Genomic DNA, 20,993 nt, shown 5'->3' with positions numbered 1-20,993 from the left:
GGTGAGGTGGGATACGTTAAAATTATGGAGATACTGCCTAAACTGCTGGATTACTCCAGTATTCGTGTCTTTTTTCCCCTCTTGAGTATAAGAGTCAGGAAGCATTCAGGACCACATTTGGAGTATTACGTACAGTTCTGGTCATCCTATTGCAGGAAGGATGTGGAGGCTTTAGAGAGGGTGCAGAGAAGGTTTACCAGAATGCTGCCTGGATTAGAGAGTATTTAGCTGTGTGGTGAGGTTGGTCAGACTTGGATTGTTTTCTCTGGAAAATATGGGAGACATAGATAGGATAGACAGTCAGAACCTTTTCCCCCCAGGGTGGAAATGTCAAGGATTAGAGGGCAGAGTCTTTGAATATTATTATTGAATAGCTTACATCATCTTTCAGGCAAAGCACAAACAAGATGGCAGAAGGTGGCACAGTGGAGCAGCGGGTAGAGCCACTGCCTTACAGTGCCAGGATCGCGGGTTCGATCCTGACCTCGGGTGTCGTCTGTGCATGGAGTTTGCATGTTTTCCCTGTGACTGCGTGGGTTTTCTCCGGGCGCACCGGTTTCCTCCCACATCCCAAAGACGTGCAGGTTCATAGGTTAATGCGCCGTGGAGAGTATCCTCTCCTATGGAATCCTGGTGTGGTTTGCTAGCTGTACTGTGGCCGAGAGGAGGGCGTTGCAGGGAATTATAAAAACTGCGCAGAACATTACAAACGCCCAACTGCCCTCCTTGGATGACATATATAGGGCCCGATGCTTGCGCCGGGCCACAAATATCAAGCAGGACACATCCCACCCTGCCAACCACCTTTTTACTCTGCTACCCTCTGGGAGGCGATTCAGGACTCTGAAGGCTCGCACCGGTAGACTAAAGAATAGTTTCTACCCATGTGCGATAAAAGAGCTAAATTCCAACAGAGAATGCTGGGGAAGCAAAATGTAATTCTAAGAAATGCCGCCAAATTCTTTTAAATTCTTTTAAATTCTTTTAAAACACCTATTTATTTTTACTAATAAGTGTACATATGTGTCAATGTTTGTCGTGTTTGTATTGTTTTTAACCGGAGGAGATGTAATGGAATTTCGTTGCACAGTATTGTGCAATGACAATAAACGTATTCATTATCATCATCATCATTCATTAATTGGCCCTCTATAAATTATCCCTAGTGTGTAGGATAGAACTAGTGTAAGGGTGATCGCTGGTTAGGATGGAATAGGTGCGCCGAAGGGCCTGTTTCCGCACCATGTCTCTGAACTGCCACCAGCATCATCAAGGACAAGTCTCACCCCAGTCAACTCCCTCTCCTCCCCAATCCCATCAGGCAAGAGGTACAGAAGCGTGAAAATACACACCTCCAGATTCAGGGACAGTTTCTTTCCAGTTGTTATCAGGCAACTGAACTGTCCTATCACCATGAGAGCGGTCCTGACCTCCCATCTACCTCATTGGAGACCCTTGGTCTTTAATCGGACTTTACCGGACTTTATCTGGCATTAAACACTATTCCCTTTATCCTGTATCTGTAAACTGTGGACGACTTGAGTGTAGTCATGTATAGTCTTTCCGCTAACTCGATAGCATGCAACAAAAAAGATTTTTACCGTACCTCGGTAAACGTGACTATAAACTAAACTAAACAGTTGCCTGTTCCCCCTCGATCCAGGACCTGCCCTTCAAGTTCTTGTACTTTGGTACACGTGACAAAAACTATACTAAGCCAAACTGGAGGTGAGGGGCCTAGGGGCCTGTTACTGTGCTGTACGCCTGAGTTAGCAAGGACTCCTGATGAACAGTGTGCCATGCCACTGTGGGACTCACCAACAACTCGAGTGTTGTAGTAGTCGGGCAGCATCCTCTCACACAGCGCGATCAGGAGCCAGAAGGCCTCCTCTTCATTGCAGTAGAGCAGGAGCACCGAGGTCACTATGTTCATGGCCTGGGGAAGGGGGGAGAGGTCAGTGCCCAGTCCGACAGAGAAAGCCCCCCACCCTCGTACACAGCAGTTAACAGACGGTTAATGTGGGTGCTGGCAGCGTGCGGAGTGGGGGTTGGTGCGGTTGGGAGGAGGGAGCTGGCACAGGGGGGGATGGAGTAGGGTTGCCGTTGGGAGTGTGGGGTACGAGGAGGGAGGTGGAAGGGTGTGGTTCAGTAGGTGGGGTGGGGTCACACACTGACCTGGCAGTAGCCGATAGTGGGGTTGGGTGGGTGGGTGGGAAGGGTTTGGGTGGGGGTTGGGTGGGGGGGGGTCACACTGACCTGACAGTAGCTGATGGTGGGGTTGGGTGGGAGGTAGGTGGAAGGGAGTATGGGGTGGGGGTGGGTGGGTGGGATTGAGAGGGAGGGTGGGAGTATGTGGTTCAGTAGATGGGGCGGGTGGGAGGGAGTAGGAAGGGTGGAGTTGGGTTGGTGGGGGATGGAGTTGGTGGGTGGGTGGGGGTGGGAAGGGTTAGGTGGGTGGGGGGGTGTCATACACTGACCTGACAGTAGCCGATGGTGGGGTTACGGAAGGCGTAGGCAGTCAGTACCCTGCGCAGCGCCGCGATGCCCAGCTCGTTCTGGAAGGCAGGATGCTCGGGCATGGAGCGGTGCAGGTCTCTCTCGATCTCCTCGGTAGCCAAGCTCTCCTTGCCCATGGACTCCCGCACCAGCCCCGCGTAATAGCCGGGGTGCATCTGCATCTCGTTCAGGGCGCCTGCCAGGAGCAGAGGGGTGAGCACGGGGCGGCGCAGCGGGTAGAACTGATTACATCAATACTATCTGATCTTTGGGTTTTAATGTTAGTGATGGGTTTGAGGAGAAGGGGGTGAGCTGTGGATCAAACGAGATCAGAGCGGACGGCAGGACATCTTCAAGAGGCTGATCGAGGTTCCCTTCCCTTCCATTGATGCTGGTGTCGAGTGACGAATCCGCTCCATTGTAAAGGATATGGCCCATCGAGAACAAGGTCGGGACACAAGGTGAACCCATGGATCCATCAACTCCATCTACACTTCACACTGCCTCGGCAATGCCACCAGAATAATCATGGACCAGTCTCACCCGGTCACTCCCTCTCCTGTACAGAAGTGTGAAAACGCACACCTGTGGATTTAGGGACAGTTTCTTCCCAGCTGTTATCAGGCAACTGAACCATCCTCTCACCAACTAGAGAGGGGTCCTGACCTCCCATTTACCTCACTGCAGACCCCACATGTACCGAGGTACAGTGAAAAGCTTTTGTTGTGTGCTATCCAGTCAGCAGAAAGATAATCCATGATCACAATCAAGCCGAAGGCAGCGTGAAGTGTAGATGGAGTCAGTGGAGGGGGGGGTTGGTTTATGTGATGGTCTGGGCAACGGCCATAATTCTACAGCCCTCAGTACACGTGACAATAAACTAAACGATAACGCTTGGACAGCTTACAACATTGATTTCTCTCATTTCAAATAAACAATGTATTCCCTCTCTCTCCGTCCCTCCCCCACCCTAGTCGTGCTGCTAGTTTCACTGTTCGCATCCCTTCGTTAGCACCTCTTCCACAGCAAACAATGGACCTTTGTAGGCTCCACCTTTCCTTGGTTATCTGATTTGTTCTATACCTCAGGTTTCCTTCTCCCTGACTCCCAGTCTGAGGAAGACTCTCGACCTGAAACATCACCTATTCCTTTTCTCCAGAGATGTTGCCTGACCCGCTGAGTTACTCCAGCACTGTGTGTCTATCTTACACTGTGACCATGGTGTTGGTGCCAGGTTCTCTGCGGGAAGGGGCTGTTGGCTTGTAGCCACTCTGACTTACCTGAGAACAGCAGCCAGAGCTCCCCCCTGAGTGACTCGGGAAGACCCTTGATCACGAGCTCTCTCGTCCGGGCCGTGCGGTACATGCACACCCCACGGCCAAACTCAAAGAAGTGAATGTTCCACGACTCCTCCTTCATCTTCTCTTTGGCCTGCACGGACAAACGGAGAGTCAGTCATTAATGCCAAGGCTCTTGATCAGTAAAGGCTACGGGGAGAAGGCAGGAGAATAGGGTTGAGAGGGAAAGATAGGCTGCGGGTGCTGTCTGTGGAGTTTGTATGTTCTCTCTCTGACCACATGGGTTTCCTCCAAGTGCTCTGTTTTTCCTCCCAAATCCCAAAAACGTGCAGGTTTGTAGGCTAATTGGCTTCTGTAAATTGTCCCGAGTGTGTAGTATAGAACTAGTGTGAACGGGTGATTGCTGGTGGGCATGGACTCGATGGGCTGAAGGGCCCGTTTCCACGTTGTATCTCCAAATTGAACTGAACTAAACTAAACTCAGCTTCCTACGCTCCAAAATGTCCCAGTCTATCCAACCTTTCCCAGTAACACAAGCCGGCAAGTCCTGGTAGACTTTAGAGATACAGTGTGGAAATAAGCTCTGCGGCTGATTGAGTCCACGCCGACCTGCGATCACCCCGTACACTAACATTATCCTACAATTTTTTCTGAAGCCAATTAATCTACAAACCCGCAAGTCTTGGGAGTGTGGGTGGAAACCGGAGCACCTGGAGAAAACCCACACCGTCACAGGGAAAATGTACAAACTTTGTACAAACAACACCCTTAGTCTGGATCGAACCCAGGTTGCTGTGAGGCAGCAACTCTACTGCTGCGCCACCGTGGTAACAAACTGGCTGCAGAACGTTCCGGAACTGCGTACCATCTTGGGGGTGAGCTCCTCGGGGGAGTCCCTGCGGAAGATGCACATCAGGGGTTGGGTGGCGGTGGGGGTGGTCTCGTCGCTGAAGAGGAGCCGGTTGTTGTCAGTGGCAGAGTCTGGGCTCGGCGTCAGAGAGCACATTGAGGGGGTCAGCTCCGTCCCGGGCGAAACCTGTAGACAGGACACACACAGGACGGTCAAAACCTCGGCTAAATACCCCACCCTCCTCCCTCTAACCCACCCCCTCGTTCACCCCCCGTCCGCGTTCCACCCCCCTCTAACCCACCACTCCCCTCCCCGCTCCCACCCTTCCCTCTCCCCCCCACGGTCCCTCCCTTCTCCGCCCCCCTTCTCTCCAACCCACCACTCCCCTCCCTGCTCCCTCCTCTCCCTCCCTCCCCACAAACACTCCACTCATCCGAGGTCAGGATTGAACCTGCGCTGGCCGCTGTGCCGCCTGAAGGAATGACTGGTTACCTGGGCGGTGGGGCTGAGGGGACTCCGGGCCAGTTTTCGGGATGGGGTGCGCTGTAGAAAGTCGGAGATTCGTTGCACCAGGAAGTCCCTGTCCTTCAGGTTGGCGAAGAGGAAGGTCATCTTGTTTTTGGTGCTGATGGAGAGAGGGCTGGGGAGGACACTGGAGCTGTCCGCCTTCTCCACGATGCTCACCTAAAGCGCACACAACACCCAACATCAACATCCACCAGCATACTCAAGGACCAGTCCTCTTCTCCCATCACACAAGAGGTACAAGTGTCAAAACGCACACCTTCAGATTCAGGGACAGTTTCTTCCCAGCAGTTATCAGGCAATTGAACCATCCTTTCACCAACTAGAGGGCAGATCTGACTTCCCATCTAGAAGGGTCCGGACCGAAAACACCACTTATTCCTTTTCTCCAGAGATGCTGCCTGACCAGCTGAGTTACTCCAGCATGTTAGCACACAACATAAAAGATTTCCCCTGTACCTCAGTACATGTGATAATAATCTAAACTAACCTAAGTACTGACCTCTTATCTACCTCATTGGAGACCCTCGGACTTTCTTTAATCAGACTTTACTGGACTTTATCTTGCACTAAACGTTATTCCCTTTATCCTGTATCTGTACACTGTGGACGGTTTGATTGTAATCATGTACTGTATAGTCTTCCCGCTGACTGCATAGCACGTAACAAAAAAAACTTTTCACTGTACCTCAGTCCATGTGACAATAAACTAAACTAAACAATCAGGAGAAAGGCTACAGCTTCACATTCCTGGCCACGCTGATCTCTGCAATCACAAAGAAAGCTCATCAACACCTCTCCATCTTGTGAAGATTGAGGAGATTCGATAAGTCGATGGATTTTGCTGGTGAACAGTAGAGAGCACACTGACCTGGTGAGCATGCCATCATGGCCTGGTTCAGCAACTCGAACGCCCAGTAACAAAGGAGATTACACAGTGTGGTGGACACTGCCCGATCCATCGCGGGTACTGACCTCCCCCCCATCGAAGGGATCTACAGGAGGCGCTGCATCAAATAGGCAGCCTGTATCATCAGAGACGCACACCACCCTGGCCACACTGCTACAATTGGGAAGATGGTGGATCAGGTGCAGGCAGATGAGACTGGTGTATCTTAGCATCGTGTTTGGCACGGACATTATGGGCCAAAAGAGCTGTTCCTGTGCTGTACTATGTTCTCATGAGGTGAAACGTTGCCTCTGCGTGATCCATATCCCTCCATTCCCTTCAATTCTTACCATCCCAAAGGGAGGAATAAGGACATTCCTTAAATATTGCAAACCCTTTGGTTAAATTCTGGGGACAGGTTACAATTGCCCTAAGTGCCAGCGATTGGGAAGTGGATTATCTGAGTCTTACTGAACTTACCAGGAAGCATCACTGACAAAATTCTGAATCTATATCACGAGATCTTCCTTTCAAGACAGGGAAAGTTTTCTTTTACACAGAGGGTGGTGGACCGCGCTGCCAGCGGTGATGGTGGAGGCAGATACGATTGTAATGTTAAAGAGGCTTTTGGATGGGCACATGGATGTGCACAGGGTAGGGAGGAATATGGATCACGTGCAGGCAGAGGAGATTAAAATATTTTAAAGATTAAAAGTGTCCCGACCCGAAACGTCACCTATCCATATTCTCCAGAGATGCTGCCTGACCCGCTGTTACTCCAGCATTTAATGTTTTTTTCAAAAAAGATGCTTAGACAGGTACATCAGCTAGAGAGCGGTCCTGACCTCCCATCTTTCTCATTGGAGACCTTTGAACTATCTTTAATTGGACTTTATTGAACTTCAATGCTTTATCTTTACACTAAATGTTGTACCTTTTAACCATGCACTGTAGATGGATGCATTGTAAACCGGTAGGCGGCGCGGCTCTCGTCAGCAGCGGCCTCTGCAGTCCGTCTGCGTTTTTATTATTTTATGTCTATGTTTTTATGTAGTTTTTGTTATTTTTGTTGGGGTATGTGTGTGGGGGGGTGGGGGTGGTGTGGGGGGGTTGGGGGTAACTTTTAAATCTCTCCCTGCACGGGAGACCCGACCTTTTCTTTGTCGGGTCTCCGTTGTCGTTGGGGCTGCAACGAGGAGCGGCCTCCAACAGGAAAACCGGGAGCTCTGGTGCCGACTACTCACCTCACCGTCGCGGAGCTGGCCGAGTCCAGAGCGGGTGGAGCTGTGGTGGACGCTGCTGCGACCCGACCCCCGGAGATTCGGTGGCTGCAACTGCGGGTTTGGCGGACGGTAACACCTGGGAGCCCGCGGGTCCCTGGAGGGAGACCGCTTTTCAGGGCTTCCGCAACGGCGACTTCTCCCGCCCGAGTTGCGGGGTTGAAGAGCTCCTGGAGCGGGGCCTTACAGCACCGCCCCGCGCGGCTTGGAATGGCTGCGGGCTGCGAGCGCACGCCGGGGGCTCTAACACCAAGACCCGGTGTGCGACCTTGCATTACCCGGCGTGGCTTAATGGCCATGGGACAATTCGCCATCGCCCGCCGGGGGCTTTGACTTTGACTTTGACTCTGACATCGGGGGGGAGAGTGCAGTGGAGAGAGAAGATTTTTTGGCCTTCCATCACAGCAATGTGATGGATGTTTATGTAAATTATGTTGTGTCTTGGGTCTATTTGTTTGTAATGTATGGCTGCAGAAACGGCATTTCGTTTGGACCTCAAGGGGTCCAAATGACAATAAATTGAATTGAATTGAATTGAATTGAATGTATAGTCTTTTCTTTGACTGGATAGCACGCAAATTAAAGCTTTTCACTGCACCTCGGAACACGTGACAATAAGAAACCAATCTAAACCACAAGGATAGGAAAGGTTTAGAGCTATATGGGCCAAACACAGGCAAGTGGGACTAGTGGAAAAGCTTTTCACTGTTCCTCGGTACATGTGACAATAAACAAAAATAAATAGAAATTCGATGGGGCATCTTGGTCAGCATGGGTGGGATAGGCGGAGGGGGCTGTTTCAGTGCTATATATATAAACTAAATATAGTTTAATTTGGCATGACGCTGGGCAGGGCGTGCGGGCCGAAGGGCCTGCTGCTGTTGCCGTGGTGATCGGCCTACCTCTCTCAGAGGGATGATTAGGTTGCAGCTCTCCTCCTCCTTGCTGGCGAAGCAGATGTAGTTGTTGGAGACAAACATCTGTCCAGAGATGTGCATCTTATTGAAGGGCGTCCACAGCGTGCACTCGGTGTGGCCGTCCAGCCTCTCGTCCCGCGGTAGCTGGAAGGTGGAGCGGTAACGCTCGCTCTTAGCCCGAGCATCCAGGTCCCTGTGGCAACAACACACACTTGGTTTAGACCAGGCTTCTTGGTCAGCATGGACAAGTTGGACAGTATGACTACAAACCATGGTGGGATTTCAAATTCAGACGATAGACTTTAGAGATACAGCATGGAAACAGGCACTTCAGCCCACCGAGTCCGCGTCGACCAGCGGTTACCCCGTACACTAGCACTATCCTACACACTAGGGACAATTTACAATCTTTAACAAAGTCAATTACCCTACCAACCCTGTCTTTGTAATGTGGGCGGAAACCGGAGCAGCCGAAGAGAGAATGTGCAAACTCCACACAGATTAGGATCGAAGCTGCAATTCTGCCACGGTCTGTGTCTGCTGTCAGGTGGACACCAAAAATACAGAAGTTTCCCTACAAGGAACGTCACTGAGTAGAGACACTGGTGACCACAAGAAATCGCAGAGTGTTGTGGATGTAGCCCAGGCCATCACACAAACCAACCTCCCTTCCATTGACTCCATCTACACTTCACGCTGCCTCGGCAAGGCCACCAGCATAATCAAGGACCGGTCTCACCCGGTCACTCCCTCTTCTCCCCTCTCCCATCAGAGGGTACAGAAGGTACAGAAGTGTGAAAACGCACATCTCCAGATTCAGTCCCAGTTGCTTCCCAGCTGTGATCAGGCAACAGAACCATCCTATTACCAACTAGAGAGCAGTCCTGACCTCCCATCTACGTCATTGGAGACCCTCGTTACTATCTGTAATCGGACTTTAACTTACATTAAATAATATACCCTCCATCATGTAAAAACGTACACTGTAGACAGCTCGATTGTAATCATGTCGTTTTTCCGCTGACTCGTTGGCATGTAATAAAAGCTTTTCATAGTACACGTGACAATAAACCACATTAAAACTAAACAAGGAACTGCAGATGATGGAATCTTGCCTAGAACACAAAGTACTGGAGTAATTCAGTGGGTCAGGCAGCATCTCTGGAGAACACGGATGGGTGACGTTTTGGGTCGGGATTCTTCTTGTCTGAAGAAGGGATCCGACCCGAAACATCACCTATTCCTTCTCTCCAGAGATACTGCCGAATCCGCTGAGTTACTCCAGCACTTTGTCTTCTTTTTTTTTACCAGTGTCTTTTTTTGTAACCCAGCACCTGCAGTTCCTTGTGCCTTGTGTTCCTTGTGATCACAGACCATCTGCCGGAGCTTGTGATTGGCGATATTATCCACCCAGTGACTCACTGTCCAAAGCATTCACTAACCATGTGGCATCATGGAAGGTTCTGGAATGAATCAGCTTCCTTCCTCTTTTCCTTCTGAAGCAGCCGATAGAGAAGCAGTGGTCACACCCTCTCTCCCAACACCATCCACGAGAGCCTCAACACTCCGACATGTCCCACAAGTCAGTAACCTGGTGGGACCCATGGTGGGAAGTGTGTGGGAGCAGAGGGCACAGCCTCAGAATAAAAGGACAAGTCTTTGTAAAGATAAGGAGGAATTTCTTTACCCAGAGGATGGTGAATCTGTGGAATTCATTGTCACAGAAGGCTGTGGAGGCCAAGTCAATGGGTATTTTAAAAGCGGAGGTTGATAGGTTCCCGATTCGTACAGGCGTCAGGGATTATGAGGAGAGGGCAGGAGAATGGGGTTGAGGGGGAACGATAGATCAGCCATGATCGAATGGCAGAGTAGACTCGATGGCCGAATGGCCTAATTCTGTTCCTATGACTTATGGACCTATGACCGCCAACACACTTCAAGACTGTCTGAAGAAGGGTCTCGTCCTGAAAAGTCACCTATTCTTTTTCTCCAGAGATGCTGCCTGACCCGCTGAGTTACTCCAGCATTTTGTGTCTATCATCAGTGTAAACCAACATCTACAGTTCCTTCCTACAGACGGAGCCATTATAGCCGTCATGGTCAGGGTCAGGGAAGGGAAGCAACATACCGTTTGAGTGCTGACGAGTGCTTCATGGTGTTGGTGGCTTTGGGCAGATCCTTGTCCTGGGAGAACCCCTGGTTGTCCAACAGTTGGCGCATGGCGATGTTGGCCAATTGCTCCATCAGTTTGAAGGTCTCGCCCACGTTGAGGAACATGGAGAAGTAGTGCTCCTGGTCCCTGGTGCTGACCTTGATGCACTCCGGGAGGAGTAGCGTGGCATTCTTCTCCAGTTGGGTCACGTCCACCCATCCCACCACCAACCTCACTGAAACCACAGCGAGCTCCATCAAACCCCAGCATCGGCTCACCCACGCCCGTCCTCATCCACCACCCCATCCCTCCCCTGCCCTCTCCCTCTCTCCTCCACCACCCCCCCCCCCCCCCACTCCTCCACTATCTTCCCTCCTCCACCCCATCCCTCCCCCACCATCACCCTCCCTCCTCCTCCAGCTATTCCCTCCATCCTCCACCGCCCCCTCCCTCCCTCCTGTACCCTCTACATTTCTCCTCCACCCACTCAGACAATGGGCAACCAGGGGACGTCCCACCCACAGCGATGTAGTGGTAGAGTTGCAGCCAGCGCCAGAGACCCGGGTTCGATCCTGACTACGGGTGCTTTAGACTTTAGTGATCCAGCGTGGAAACAGGCCCTTCGGCCCGCCGAGTCATCCCGTACACGAGCACTATCCTACACACTAGGGACAATTTACCAGTCAATCAACCTACAAACCCGCACATTGTTGGGATGTGGCAGGAGACTGGAACACTCGGAGAAAACCCACGCGGTCACAGCGAGAACGTACAAACTCCGTACAGACAGCACCCGTAGTCAGGTTCGAACCCGGGTCTCTGGCGCTGTGAGGCAGAAACTCTATAGCAACACCAGTCTCAGCCCTCCTCCCTCAACAAGGTGAGAGACCAGACTGCAATGCTTTGATGTTTTGGAAATCAAATTCCTATATATTTGTGGTAGGAATGAGATCGTCGAAACGTCGCTTGTCCATTCCCTCCACGGATGCTGCCTGACCCACTGAGTTCCACTAGCACTGTGTCTTTTTTTATCCAACTCCGAGCATGTCGTTTACGTTAAGATCATCATCATCGTTTTCAATCACATCACCCGACATAGTCTAAGAATCATACAGCACGGAAGCAGGCCCTTCAGCCCAGCTGGCCAATGCCGACCAAGATGTTCCAGCTACACTTGTCCCACCTGCCTACGTATGGCCCATGTCCATCTTAACCTTTCCTGTCCAAACGTTGTGATAGTCCCTGCCACAACCAACTCCCATGGCAGCTCGTTCCATACACCAACCACCCTCTGTGTGAAAAATTGCCCCTCAAGTTCCTGTTAAACCTCTCCCCCCTCACCTTAAATCTATGCCTTCTGGTTTTTGATTCCCCGACTGTGCATTCACCCAATCTATTCCACATGGTTTTATATTCCTCCATTATCTGCACCGCTTTCAAGATCCGAGCACCTCCAATTCCAGGTTTTGGACCATTCCCGATGTTCATCCCTCCGCGACTCTATGCCTTCACCTGTCCAAGCCCGTCTCTCATGGGACTAAATCTTGGAACTCCCTCCCCAACAGCTGTGTGAAACTCCTTCAACAGAGGGACAGCAGTGGTTTCAGAAGGTAGCTCACCCCAACCTTCTCAAGGGCCGTAATAGTGCCGCTCAGATCCCAAAACAAGAATAAACCAAAAGAAAACAGTCTCCCTTCTGTCCATACCACAGGTTTGTCAGTGACCATTTCACATCCAAAGCCCTTGACTTCACACTCCGTACAACAGGAAACGTCTTTATGTCTACTTTAGGGCAGCGGTGGAGTTACTGCCTCACAGCACCAGAGAGCCAGGTTCGATCCTGACTACTGGTGCAATCTGTATGGAGTTTGTGCCTTCTCCCCGTGACCGTGTGGGTTTCCTCTGGATTCTACGGTTTCCTCCTACACTCCAAAGACGTACAGGTTTGTAGGTTAATTGGCTTCTGCAAATTGTCCCCAGCGTGCAGGATAGTGCTAGCGAACGGGGTGATCGCCAATCGGCGTGGATTCGGTAGGCCGAAGGGTCTGTTTCCGCATTGTATCTCTAGAACTGAAAAACGAAAACTCCTCCAAAACTCCTTCCATAATAAGCGAGTTCGGTATTCTGAAAACCACAAGGAATCATGGGATTTGTCAAAAGTCACAAGCGATAAAAACTCTCGGCAGCCATGCCGTGGCATGGACATAGACCTGCACCTCATCTGCAGCCAGGATCGACCCGGGTCTCTGGTGCCCAGCTCAACTCTGCCTGTCTCGTTGGATTGACCTACCAGCCCTACCTGGACGCACGGGAACGACGGCCCAGGCTTAATCCAGCGCGGAGAAGCAGGGCTAACTCCACGGCTCTGGGCTGGTGTCCCGTCAGTCCAGGCAGGGCTGTAGGTTAACCCGGTGAGACATGCAGAGTTGAGCTGGATTTAGCGTTGCTTCTCCGTGTTGCCTGTGGGCCTGGGGGGGCCCACCCGTCTGACTCTCGACGTCTCTGGCTGCCCCCGGACTGGAGGGGGGGGGCACTCGGGAGGGGACGGGAATGGTCCAGTGGTGATTCTGCAGCGATTGCGGCGTCGGACACCCGGCATCGATCCTGGCTGCAGACGAGGCGCAGGTCTATGTCCATGCCGTGGCACGGCTGCTGAGTGTTTTTCGCTTGTGACATATGACCTGAGCATGCAAAGTCGGAATACTGAACTCGCTTATTCTCTTGCACTCCAAGGTCAATTATAACAATGCCACTACAATGCTGCAGACACACGGAACATTACTTTAGACTTTAGAGATACAGCGTGGAAACAGGCCCTTCAGCCCACCAGGTCCACACTGACCACCAATCACCCCATACACAATCACTATCTTACACACTAGGGACAATGTACAAATTTACTAGTCAAACCTGTATATCTTTGGAATGTGGGAGGAAACCGAGCACCCAGAGGAAACGTAAGCGGTGACAGGGAGAACGTGCAGACTCTGTGCAGCCAGCACCTAGAGTCAGGATCGAACCCGGGTCTCTGGCACTGTAAGGCAGCGGCTCTACTGCTCCTTGAAATACAAACATGCAGATGCTGGTTTACAAATAAAGACCCAAAGTGCTGGAATAACTCGGCAGGTCAGGCAGCATCTCTGGAGAACACGGGACCCTTCTTCAGACTGACACCTTGCTGAGGCGGGTTCCCTTGTACCTCGTTACTGCGCTGTCACCCGGCATGCCCCGGCACGAGCGAACAGTCCTCACCTTCCTTGCCCAGCAGGAAGGAGTAGAAGCAGAGGTGGTTGACACCGAGGTAGACCCATCCTTGCCAGGGCACCCGTCCCTTCCAGTAGCTGCACGAATAATAATTCACCAGCTTCTCCTCCTCCGGCATCCCAAACAACTTCTGCATCTTCAACTCCGCTTCCTTGAACTTCCCCGAATCCTGATCCTCTTTGGCTTCCTTGTTTTTGTTTTCCTCGGCAAGGATTCCCTGAAACAGAGAGGTGGTGTTGGATGTCAGAGCGGGGCCTGTCTGAGTGCTGTCTATCCAACGCTGCTGGCCCTGCCCCACCCGGACTCTCCGTCTCCCTCTCAGGGGATGGATGTCCTCAGATATCCACAGCATGCCGACATCTACCGTTTAAAGATACTGCATGGAAACAGGCCCTTCGGCCCATTACTTCCATGCCGACCAGCGATCAACCCCCTACACTAGCACTATCCAACACACTCAGGAAAAATTACAATTTTACCGAAGACAATTAACCTACAAACCTGAACATCTTTGGAGTGCGGGAGGAAACCGGAGCACCCGGAGCAAACTCAGAGGGAGAACGTATAAACACCGTACGGAGGGCACCCATAGTCAGGATTGAACCTGGGTCTCTGGCACTAGAAGGCAGTAACTCTACCGCTGCGCCACCGTGCCGCGCCTATCACTGACCTGGATCTTGCCCTTGACGAAGGTCGACACATCCTCTTCGTTCTCGAAAACGGACAGAGTCTGCAGGAGATTGGCTTCCAACCACTCCCAGTGCTTCGTGATCTCCTTCCTGGAGCTGCCTAAACAATCAGATCACACGGAGAGAAATCAAATCACCTTTCCGTGCTGCACCACCCTATCCACACTCCCATACACGAGGAGGAGACCGCCTTTCACACATCTACTTAAATCTTTTAATCTTCACAAAATTTATACGGAATTACATCTTAATTTACAAGGATGTTGCCAGCTCTTGAGAGCCTGAGCTGCAGGGAGAGGTTGAGCAGGCTAGGACTTTATTCCATGGAGCGCAGGAGGATGAGGGGTGATCTCAGAGTTGTATAAAATCACGGGGGGGGGGGGATAAGGTGAATGCATGTCTCTTCCCCAGAGTAGGGGAATCAAGAACCAGAGGACATAGGTTTAAGGTAAGGGGGAATGATTTAATACAAACCCGATGGGTAACCTTTTCACATAGAGGGTGGTGGGTATATGGAATGAGCTACCAGAGGAGGGAGTTGAGGCAGGTATTTTAAAAGACATGGATACGAGAGGTTAGAGGGATATTGGCCAAATGTGGGCAGGTGGTACTAGTGTAGACGGGACATCTTGGTCGGCATGGACGAGTTGGGCCAAAGGGCCTGTTTCTATGCTGTGTGACACTGCACTCCTTAACAACATGTACCTGTCAAAGACCTGTGCCTCTCCAAGTACCTGTTTAAACGTTGCAACAGTACCAGACCCCGGGACCATTATACAAGGGTTTTATGTACCATTAATTATTCATCCGAGGAATTGACTGGTGTAGAGTTCTCTGGTGCACAGGGTGGGAGATTGGAGATAATTATCGGAGTCAAGAGTCATACAGTAGAAACAGGCCCTTCAGCCCGACTTGCCTACACCAACCAGTCCGAGGTTCTCCAATGAGGTAGATGGGAGGATAGGACGACTCTCAAGTTTGTGATAGGTTGGTTCAATTGCCTGATAACAGCTGGTAAGCTGATCAAGCCATCCACAGTGTCCACATACAGGATAAAGGGAATAACATTTAGTGTGAGATAATGTCCAGTAAATTAGGGCCGAAGGGCAGATTTGCATGCTGCATGACCCTTTCCTGTAGTTCCCACCCTCTGCAGTCGGGGTGTGAGGATCGGCTGTTTCCGCTTGGTGCTCACCACTGGCGATGTTCCAGTACACCTGGGACTCCTGCGTCTGGTGGATGATCCTGTAAGGGGCGACTCTTGCGCTCGAGTCCAACACAACGTCCAGCGTTCCCACCAGGAGTCCTGCCAACAGAAGCAAGGCAATGCGTGAGCCAGGAGGTGGGAATATTGTCCGGGATGGAGCGCCGTGGTTGCAGGGAGAGATTGACCTGGCCAGGTTAGGCCTCACTTCTTCCGAGGGGCGGGCCTGCATGGCGGTGAAGAGGGTAGATCCGCTAACTCACAGCACCAGAAACCCGGGTTCAATCCTGACTTCAGGTCCTGTCTGTGTGAGGAGTTTATATGTTCTCCCTGTGACCGTCAGAGTTTCCACCAGGTGTTCCAGCTTCCTCCCACTTCCCTCAGACGTGCGGGTCTGTAGGTTAATGTAAATTGCCCCTTGTGTGTAGGGAGTGGATGAGAACATGGGATAGCATAGAACTACTGTGAACAAGTGATCGATGTTCGGTGTGGACTCAATGGGCCAAAGGGTCGTTTTCATGATGTAACTCTAAAGTAGTTAGTTTAGTTTATTGTCACGTGCACTGTGAAAAGCTTTTGTTGTGTGCTAGCTAGTCAGCGGAAAGACTATACATGATTACAATCAAGCCGTCTGAAGCTTAGGGTGACTAAGCTTAGTTATAAAACTAAGAAGGGAATAAAAGAAGACACAAAGTGCTGGAGTAACTCAGTGGGTCAGGCACCACCACTGGAGAACACGGATAGGTGACATCTCCTCTTGAGTCTGCTGATGCTGACAAAATGTCATGAAGGGAGACAGAGATGTTTCAGAAGGGGATTCGAGAGGACAGAGGCCCCGATAGGTGGAGAGACATTGGTCATTGATGGGGTGATAGATCTCCATGTGTGAACACAGCCCAAACCATCACAAACCAACCTCCCTTCCATTATCTCAATCTACACCACACTGCCTCAGTAATGCCTCCAGCATGATCAAAGACCAGTCTCACCTTTTCTCCCTCTTCTCCCCTCAGGCAAGAGGTACAGAAGTGTGAAAACACACACCTCCAGATTCAGGGGCAGTTTCTTCCCAGCTGTTATCGGGCAACTGAACCATCCTATCACCAGCTAAAGAGCAGTCCTGAGCTACCATCTACCTCATTGGAGACAGTCGGACTGTCTTTAATCAGACTTCATTGGACTTTATCTTGCTCTAAATGTTATTCTCTTTGTTCTGTACCTGTACATTGTTGACGGTTTGATTGTAATCATGTACAGCTGCTCCTCGACCTACAATGGGGTTACGTTCTGATTAACCCATCATAAATCGGGGAGCATCTGTATTGTCTTTCCGCTGACTGGATGGCACGCAACAAAAAAGCTTTTCCCTGTACCTTAGTTCAGGTGACAATCATAAACTAAACTCAGGAAAATCCAAGAGGCTGGAATTGAAGAACGAACAGCTGGTGGATACTGGGATAAACAGGAGGGAGGTCCAGAGGGTGTGAAGGAAATTAAGTTATAAAGATCCCAAATGGAATCATCTGTCCATTCCCGTCCCAGATGCTGCCTGACCCGCCGAGTTGCTCCAGCACTTTGTGTTTTGCTGTGAATTTTAAAGTCGAGGCGCTGATTAACCATGTCAGAATACACCAGTGAGGGAGAGCTGGTTCAGTTAACCACAGGCAACGACTTCGGTGGCATTACTGTGGCACTCCCTCAGTGGAGCGCCTCTGTCACATGCAAGCACAGGGTTTAAACCAGAATTGTGGAGAAAGTGAGCGGCGTACAGGTGAATGTGCAAACGTGGCCAGGCCGTACAGTACCGGGAGGCGGGCTGGACCAGGAAACAGTCCCGGGGCGGAGGTGGTGGTGGGAGATGGGGAGGGAAGGTACCGGAACACAAAGCGGAGGGGGGCTGGGAACGGGACAGTCCGGGGGGAGCAAAGTCCGTAGACAACCTCGTTGCTGGAAAACAGTCAAATGCAGGTATTAGCCATTACAACACATCGCTGGCGGCTGCAGTGGGGTAGCGGGGCTGTATGAACTGCAGTCATTCCTGCAGTCGCAAATCAAGGAGCCGGGAGCTGCATTTACTGCAACCCTTCCTACGGCAGTGGCGCTGGGAGCTGCATTAAATGCAACCTTCCTGCAACAGAAACAGCGCCAGGAGCTGCATTAAACACAACCTTCCTGCAGCAGCAGCAGAGCTGAGTGCTGCATTAAATGCAAACTTCTTACAGCAACATCGCCGGGAGCTAAATTAAATGCAACTTTTCTTGCAGCAGCTAGAGGTGGGAGCTGCAATAAACGCAACCTTCCTTGCAGCAGCAGAGCCGAGAGCTACATTAAATGCAAACTTCCAGCAGTAACAGTGCCAGGAGCTGCATTAAACACAACCTCCCTTGCAGCAGGCAGAGCTGCATTAAACACAACCTCCCTTGCAGCAGGCAGAGCTGCATTAAACACAACCACCCTTGCAGCAGGCAGAGCTGCATTAAACGCAACCTCCCTTGCAGCAGGCAGAGCTGCATTAAACGCAACCTCCCTTGCAGCAGGCAGAGCTGCACTAAACGCAACCTCCCTTGCAGCAGGCAGAGCTGCATTAAACACAACCACCCTTGCAGCAGGCAGAGCTGCATTAAACGCAACCTTCCTTGCATCAGATATTGCTGCATTAAACGCAACTTTCCAGCAGCAACAACCAGATACTGGCAACTAAAGATTATAGAGCGGAACTCCTCTAGTATCTGACAACCTATAGCTGACAACAACAATGGCAAAGATGTCGCAAACAAACTGCACATCGGTCCCGCCCCCCGGGTGCAGCCATTGGCCGGCGGCGCGGCCGGGCGCGCTGTGATTGGGCGGGGAGGCCGTCAGTCTGGCGGAACGCTACAGCGGCCCGTCGGTTACGCGGTTCACCCACCGGCCAGGCCGCCGCCGCCGCCGTGACCCTTCCGCCGCTGCAGCACGAAGAACGGGTTGGCCCGCTCGCTCACCCACAGCGCGCTGGCCAGCGTCACCTCCCCGGGACTCAGCCACATGGTGCCCGGGCAGCAGCAGCAGCGGCGGCGACTGGGCTGGGCTGGGCTGGGCTGGTCGGGCGGGCGGTCAGTCGGCAGCGGCTGCTGACACCCGGGGCGGGGACTGGCAGCGCGCATGTCCCGCTATCCGGGAGGTGGGACAGAGAGGGGCGGGATAGCACTGGGGTCGGGCCCTTCGGCCCACAGGCTCCGTGTTGTACACGGTGTCAAGCTAAACTCATCCCTCCTCCAGCTGACAGAATAATAAGAGGCATGGACATGATAAAGGACACAAAGTGCTGGAGTTACCCCGAGGGTCAGGCTCAGAATAGAATAGCACAGCTTGTGGGAATAAGAGTCACGGTGATGGGAGTGTTCATAAGTGATAGGAGAAGAATTAGGCCATTCGGCCCATCAAGTCTACTCGGCCATTCAATCATGGCTGATCTTTCTTTCCCTCAACCCATTCTCCTGCCGTCTCCCCATAACCACTGACACCCGCACTAACTCTACCTATTGTAGCGGGGCACACCAGGGCATTGGAAATGTCCTCATTCTTCAGAGAACGGGGGTTCCCCTCCCCTACTATAGATGAGGCTCTCACCAGGGTCTCTTCAATAGCCCGCAACACTGCTCTCTCTCCCCATCCTCCCACTCGGAACAAGGGCAGAGTCCCCCGAGTCCTCACCTTCCACCCCACTAGCCGTCACATACAACAAATAGTCATCCGTCATTTTTGCCACCTCCAACGTGACCCCACCACTCGCCACATCTTCCCATCGTCCCCCTGTCTGCTTTCCGCAATGACTGCTCCCTCTGTAACTCCCTGGTCAATTCTTCCCTTCCCACCCGCACCACCCCCTCCACAGGCACTTTCCATTGCAACCGCAAGAGATGCTACACTTGTCGTTTTACCTCCCCCCTCCATTCAAGGACCCAAGCAGTCGTTCCAGGTGCGACAGAGGTTCACCTGTACCTCCTCCAACCTCATCTATTGCATCCGCTGCTCTAGATGTCTGCTGATCTACATCGGTAAGACCAAGCGTAGGCTTGGCGATCATTTCGCCGAACACCTCCGCTCGGTTCGCAATAACCAACCTGATATCCCTGTGGCTAAGCACTTCAACTCCCCCTCCCATTCTGAATACGACCTTTCTGTCCTGGGCCTCCTCCATTGCCAGAGTGAGCACCACCGGAAATTGGAGGAGCAGCACCTCATATTCCGCTTGGGCAGTTTGCACCCTAGTGGCATAAACATTGACTTCTCCAATTTCCGGTAGCCATTGCTGTCTCCTCCCCTTCCCAGCTCTCCCTCAGCCCTCTGGCTCCTCCTCTTCCTTTCTTCTTCCTGCCACCCCCACCCTGCATCAGTCTGAAGAAGGGTTTCGGCAGGAAACGTTGCCTATTTCCTTCACTCCATTAGATGCTGCTGCACCCGCTAAGTTTCTCCAGCATTTTTGTCTACCTTCAATTTTCCAGCCTTTTTGTCTACCTTCAATTATTGTAGCAGCAATCAAATGGTGGCTTGGGGCAATGCGAACCCTCGCTATTGGCTGGCGCCATCACTTGATCGCGGGTGTGTTTTTCACGGGCTTTTTATTCCTCAGTTGACAGAACTCCTCCCGTGTAGCAGAAGCTGTTATATATTTGGCTGACCCAGCACGCGGTTTTCCTATACTTCTTTTGTTTGTCGTTTACAATTAAAGATTTACTTTACTCAACCTGCTTGCCTCGCCAAAGAGGTGACCCTGCCGGTCTGATCGTGATTTCGGATCCCGAAAATGAATGCTGCCCTCAAGGCACTGCTGCTCCGCACTGTTGGGCTCAGTCGCCGCGATCGCGCCGCCCGCCTTCTGCATATGGACGGCCTCGGAGATTCCTAAGCAGTCCGCGCTGATGAGCGAGATGCTCGTCCTAACGGATGGCCACCAGCCCTGCCTGCTTTTCGAACAGGCTTTTCTGGAGCAGATGCTTGACGACATCCGCCTGCTCCTCACTGGATCGAATTTCACCGACCCCCTGCAGCTCGTTGAATGGGCCGATGAGCTGTGGCTCGCCAAGCAGCAGGACGGTGGGTCCATCAGCCGGGTGTCCACGCCCTCGCACCAGCAGCCTTGCAGGGACGTCCAGCCCTCTGCTGCCATCGCCGCACCGCAGCCGCCCGCCGGAGACCATAGTAAGCGCCAGTGGTGCCGGGATGGTCAAAACCTCGGCTATGTGGAGGCTTTAATGAGGGTGCAAAGACGTTTCTATCAATATTATCTGGATTAGGAGAGGCCAGGCAGACTTGTATTGTTTTCTCTGGGGTGTCAGAGGCTGAGGGGTGACTTGATAGAAGTTTATACAATTATGGGAGGCATAAATAGGGTAGACTGTCAGAATCTTTTTCCCAGGATGGAAGTGTCAAAGACTTGTGTGCATAGC

The 20,993-nt window shown here is 51.8% G+C and overlaps 1 protein-coding gene across 1 annotated transcript in view; it reads right to left on the bottom strand.

The window, feature by feature from the left end:
• tbc1d9b (TBC1 domain family member 9B) overlaps positions 1 to 18,696 on the bottom strand; it is a 35,832-nt gene extending 17,136 nt beyond the window's left edge. Inside the window, exons 1-11 of the mRNA XM_033029718.1 lie at positions 18,473 to 18,696; positions 15,556 to 15,666; positions 14,342 to 14,460; positions 13,660 to 13,888; positions 10,384 to 10,642; positions 8,241 to 8,448; positions 5,137 to 5,328; positions 4,660 to 4,830; positions 3,777 to 3,927; positions 2,478 to 2,692; positions 1,819 to 1,936 (exon numbers count right to left, since the gene is read on the bottom strand). Of these exons, the coding sequence (XP_032885609.1) occupies positions 1,819 to 1,936; positions 2,478 to 2,692; positions 3,777 to 3,927; positions 4,660 to 4,830; positions 5,137 to 5,328; positions 8,241 to 8,448; positions 10,384 to 10,642; positions 13,660 to 13,888; positions 14,342 to 14,460; positions 15,556 to 15,666; positions 18,473 to 18,590 (1,891 nt within the window). The 5' untranslated portion in view covers positions 18,591 to 18,696. The remainder of the gene's footprint in view (positions 1 to 1,818; positions 1,937 to 2,477; positions 2,693 to 3,776; positions 3,928 to 4,659; positions 4,831 to 5,136; positions 5,329 to 8,240; positions 8,449 to 10,383; positions 10,643 to 13,659; positions 13,889 to 14,341; positions 14,461 to 15,555; positions 15,667 to 18,472) is intronic.
• Positions 18,697 to 20,993: the final 2,297 nt, after the last annotated feature.

The sequence above is a fragment of the Amblyraja radiata genome, chromosome 11 (genome assembly GCF_010909765.2).
Source record: "Amblyraja radiata isolate CabotCenter1 chromosome 11, sAmbRad1.1.pri, whole genome shotgun sequence".
NCBI classification, from domain to species: Eukaryota; Metazoa; Chordata; class Chondrichthyes; order Rajiformes; family Rajidae; genus Amblyraja; species Amblyraja radiata.
The sequence above is the reverse complement of the archived record's forward strand: the minus strand, read 5'-3'. Positions and strand labels throughout refer to the sequence as shown.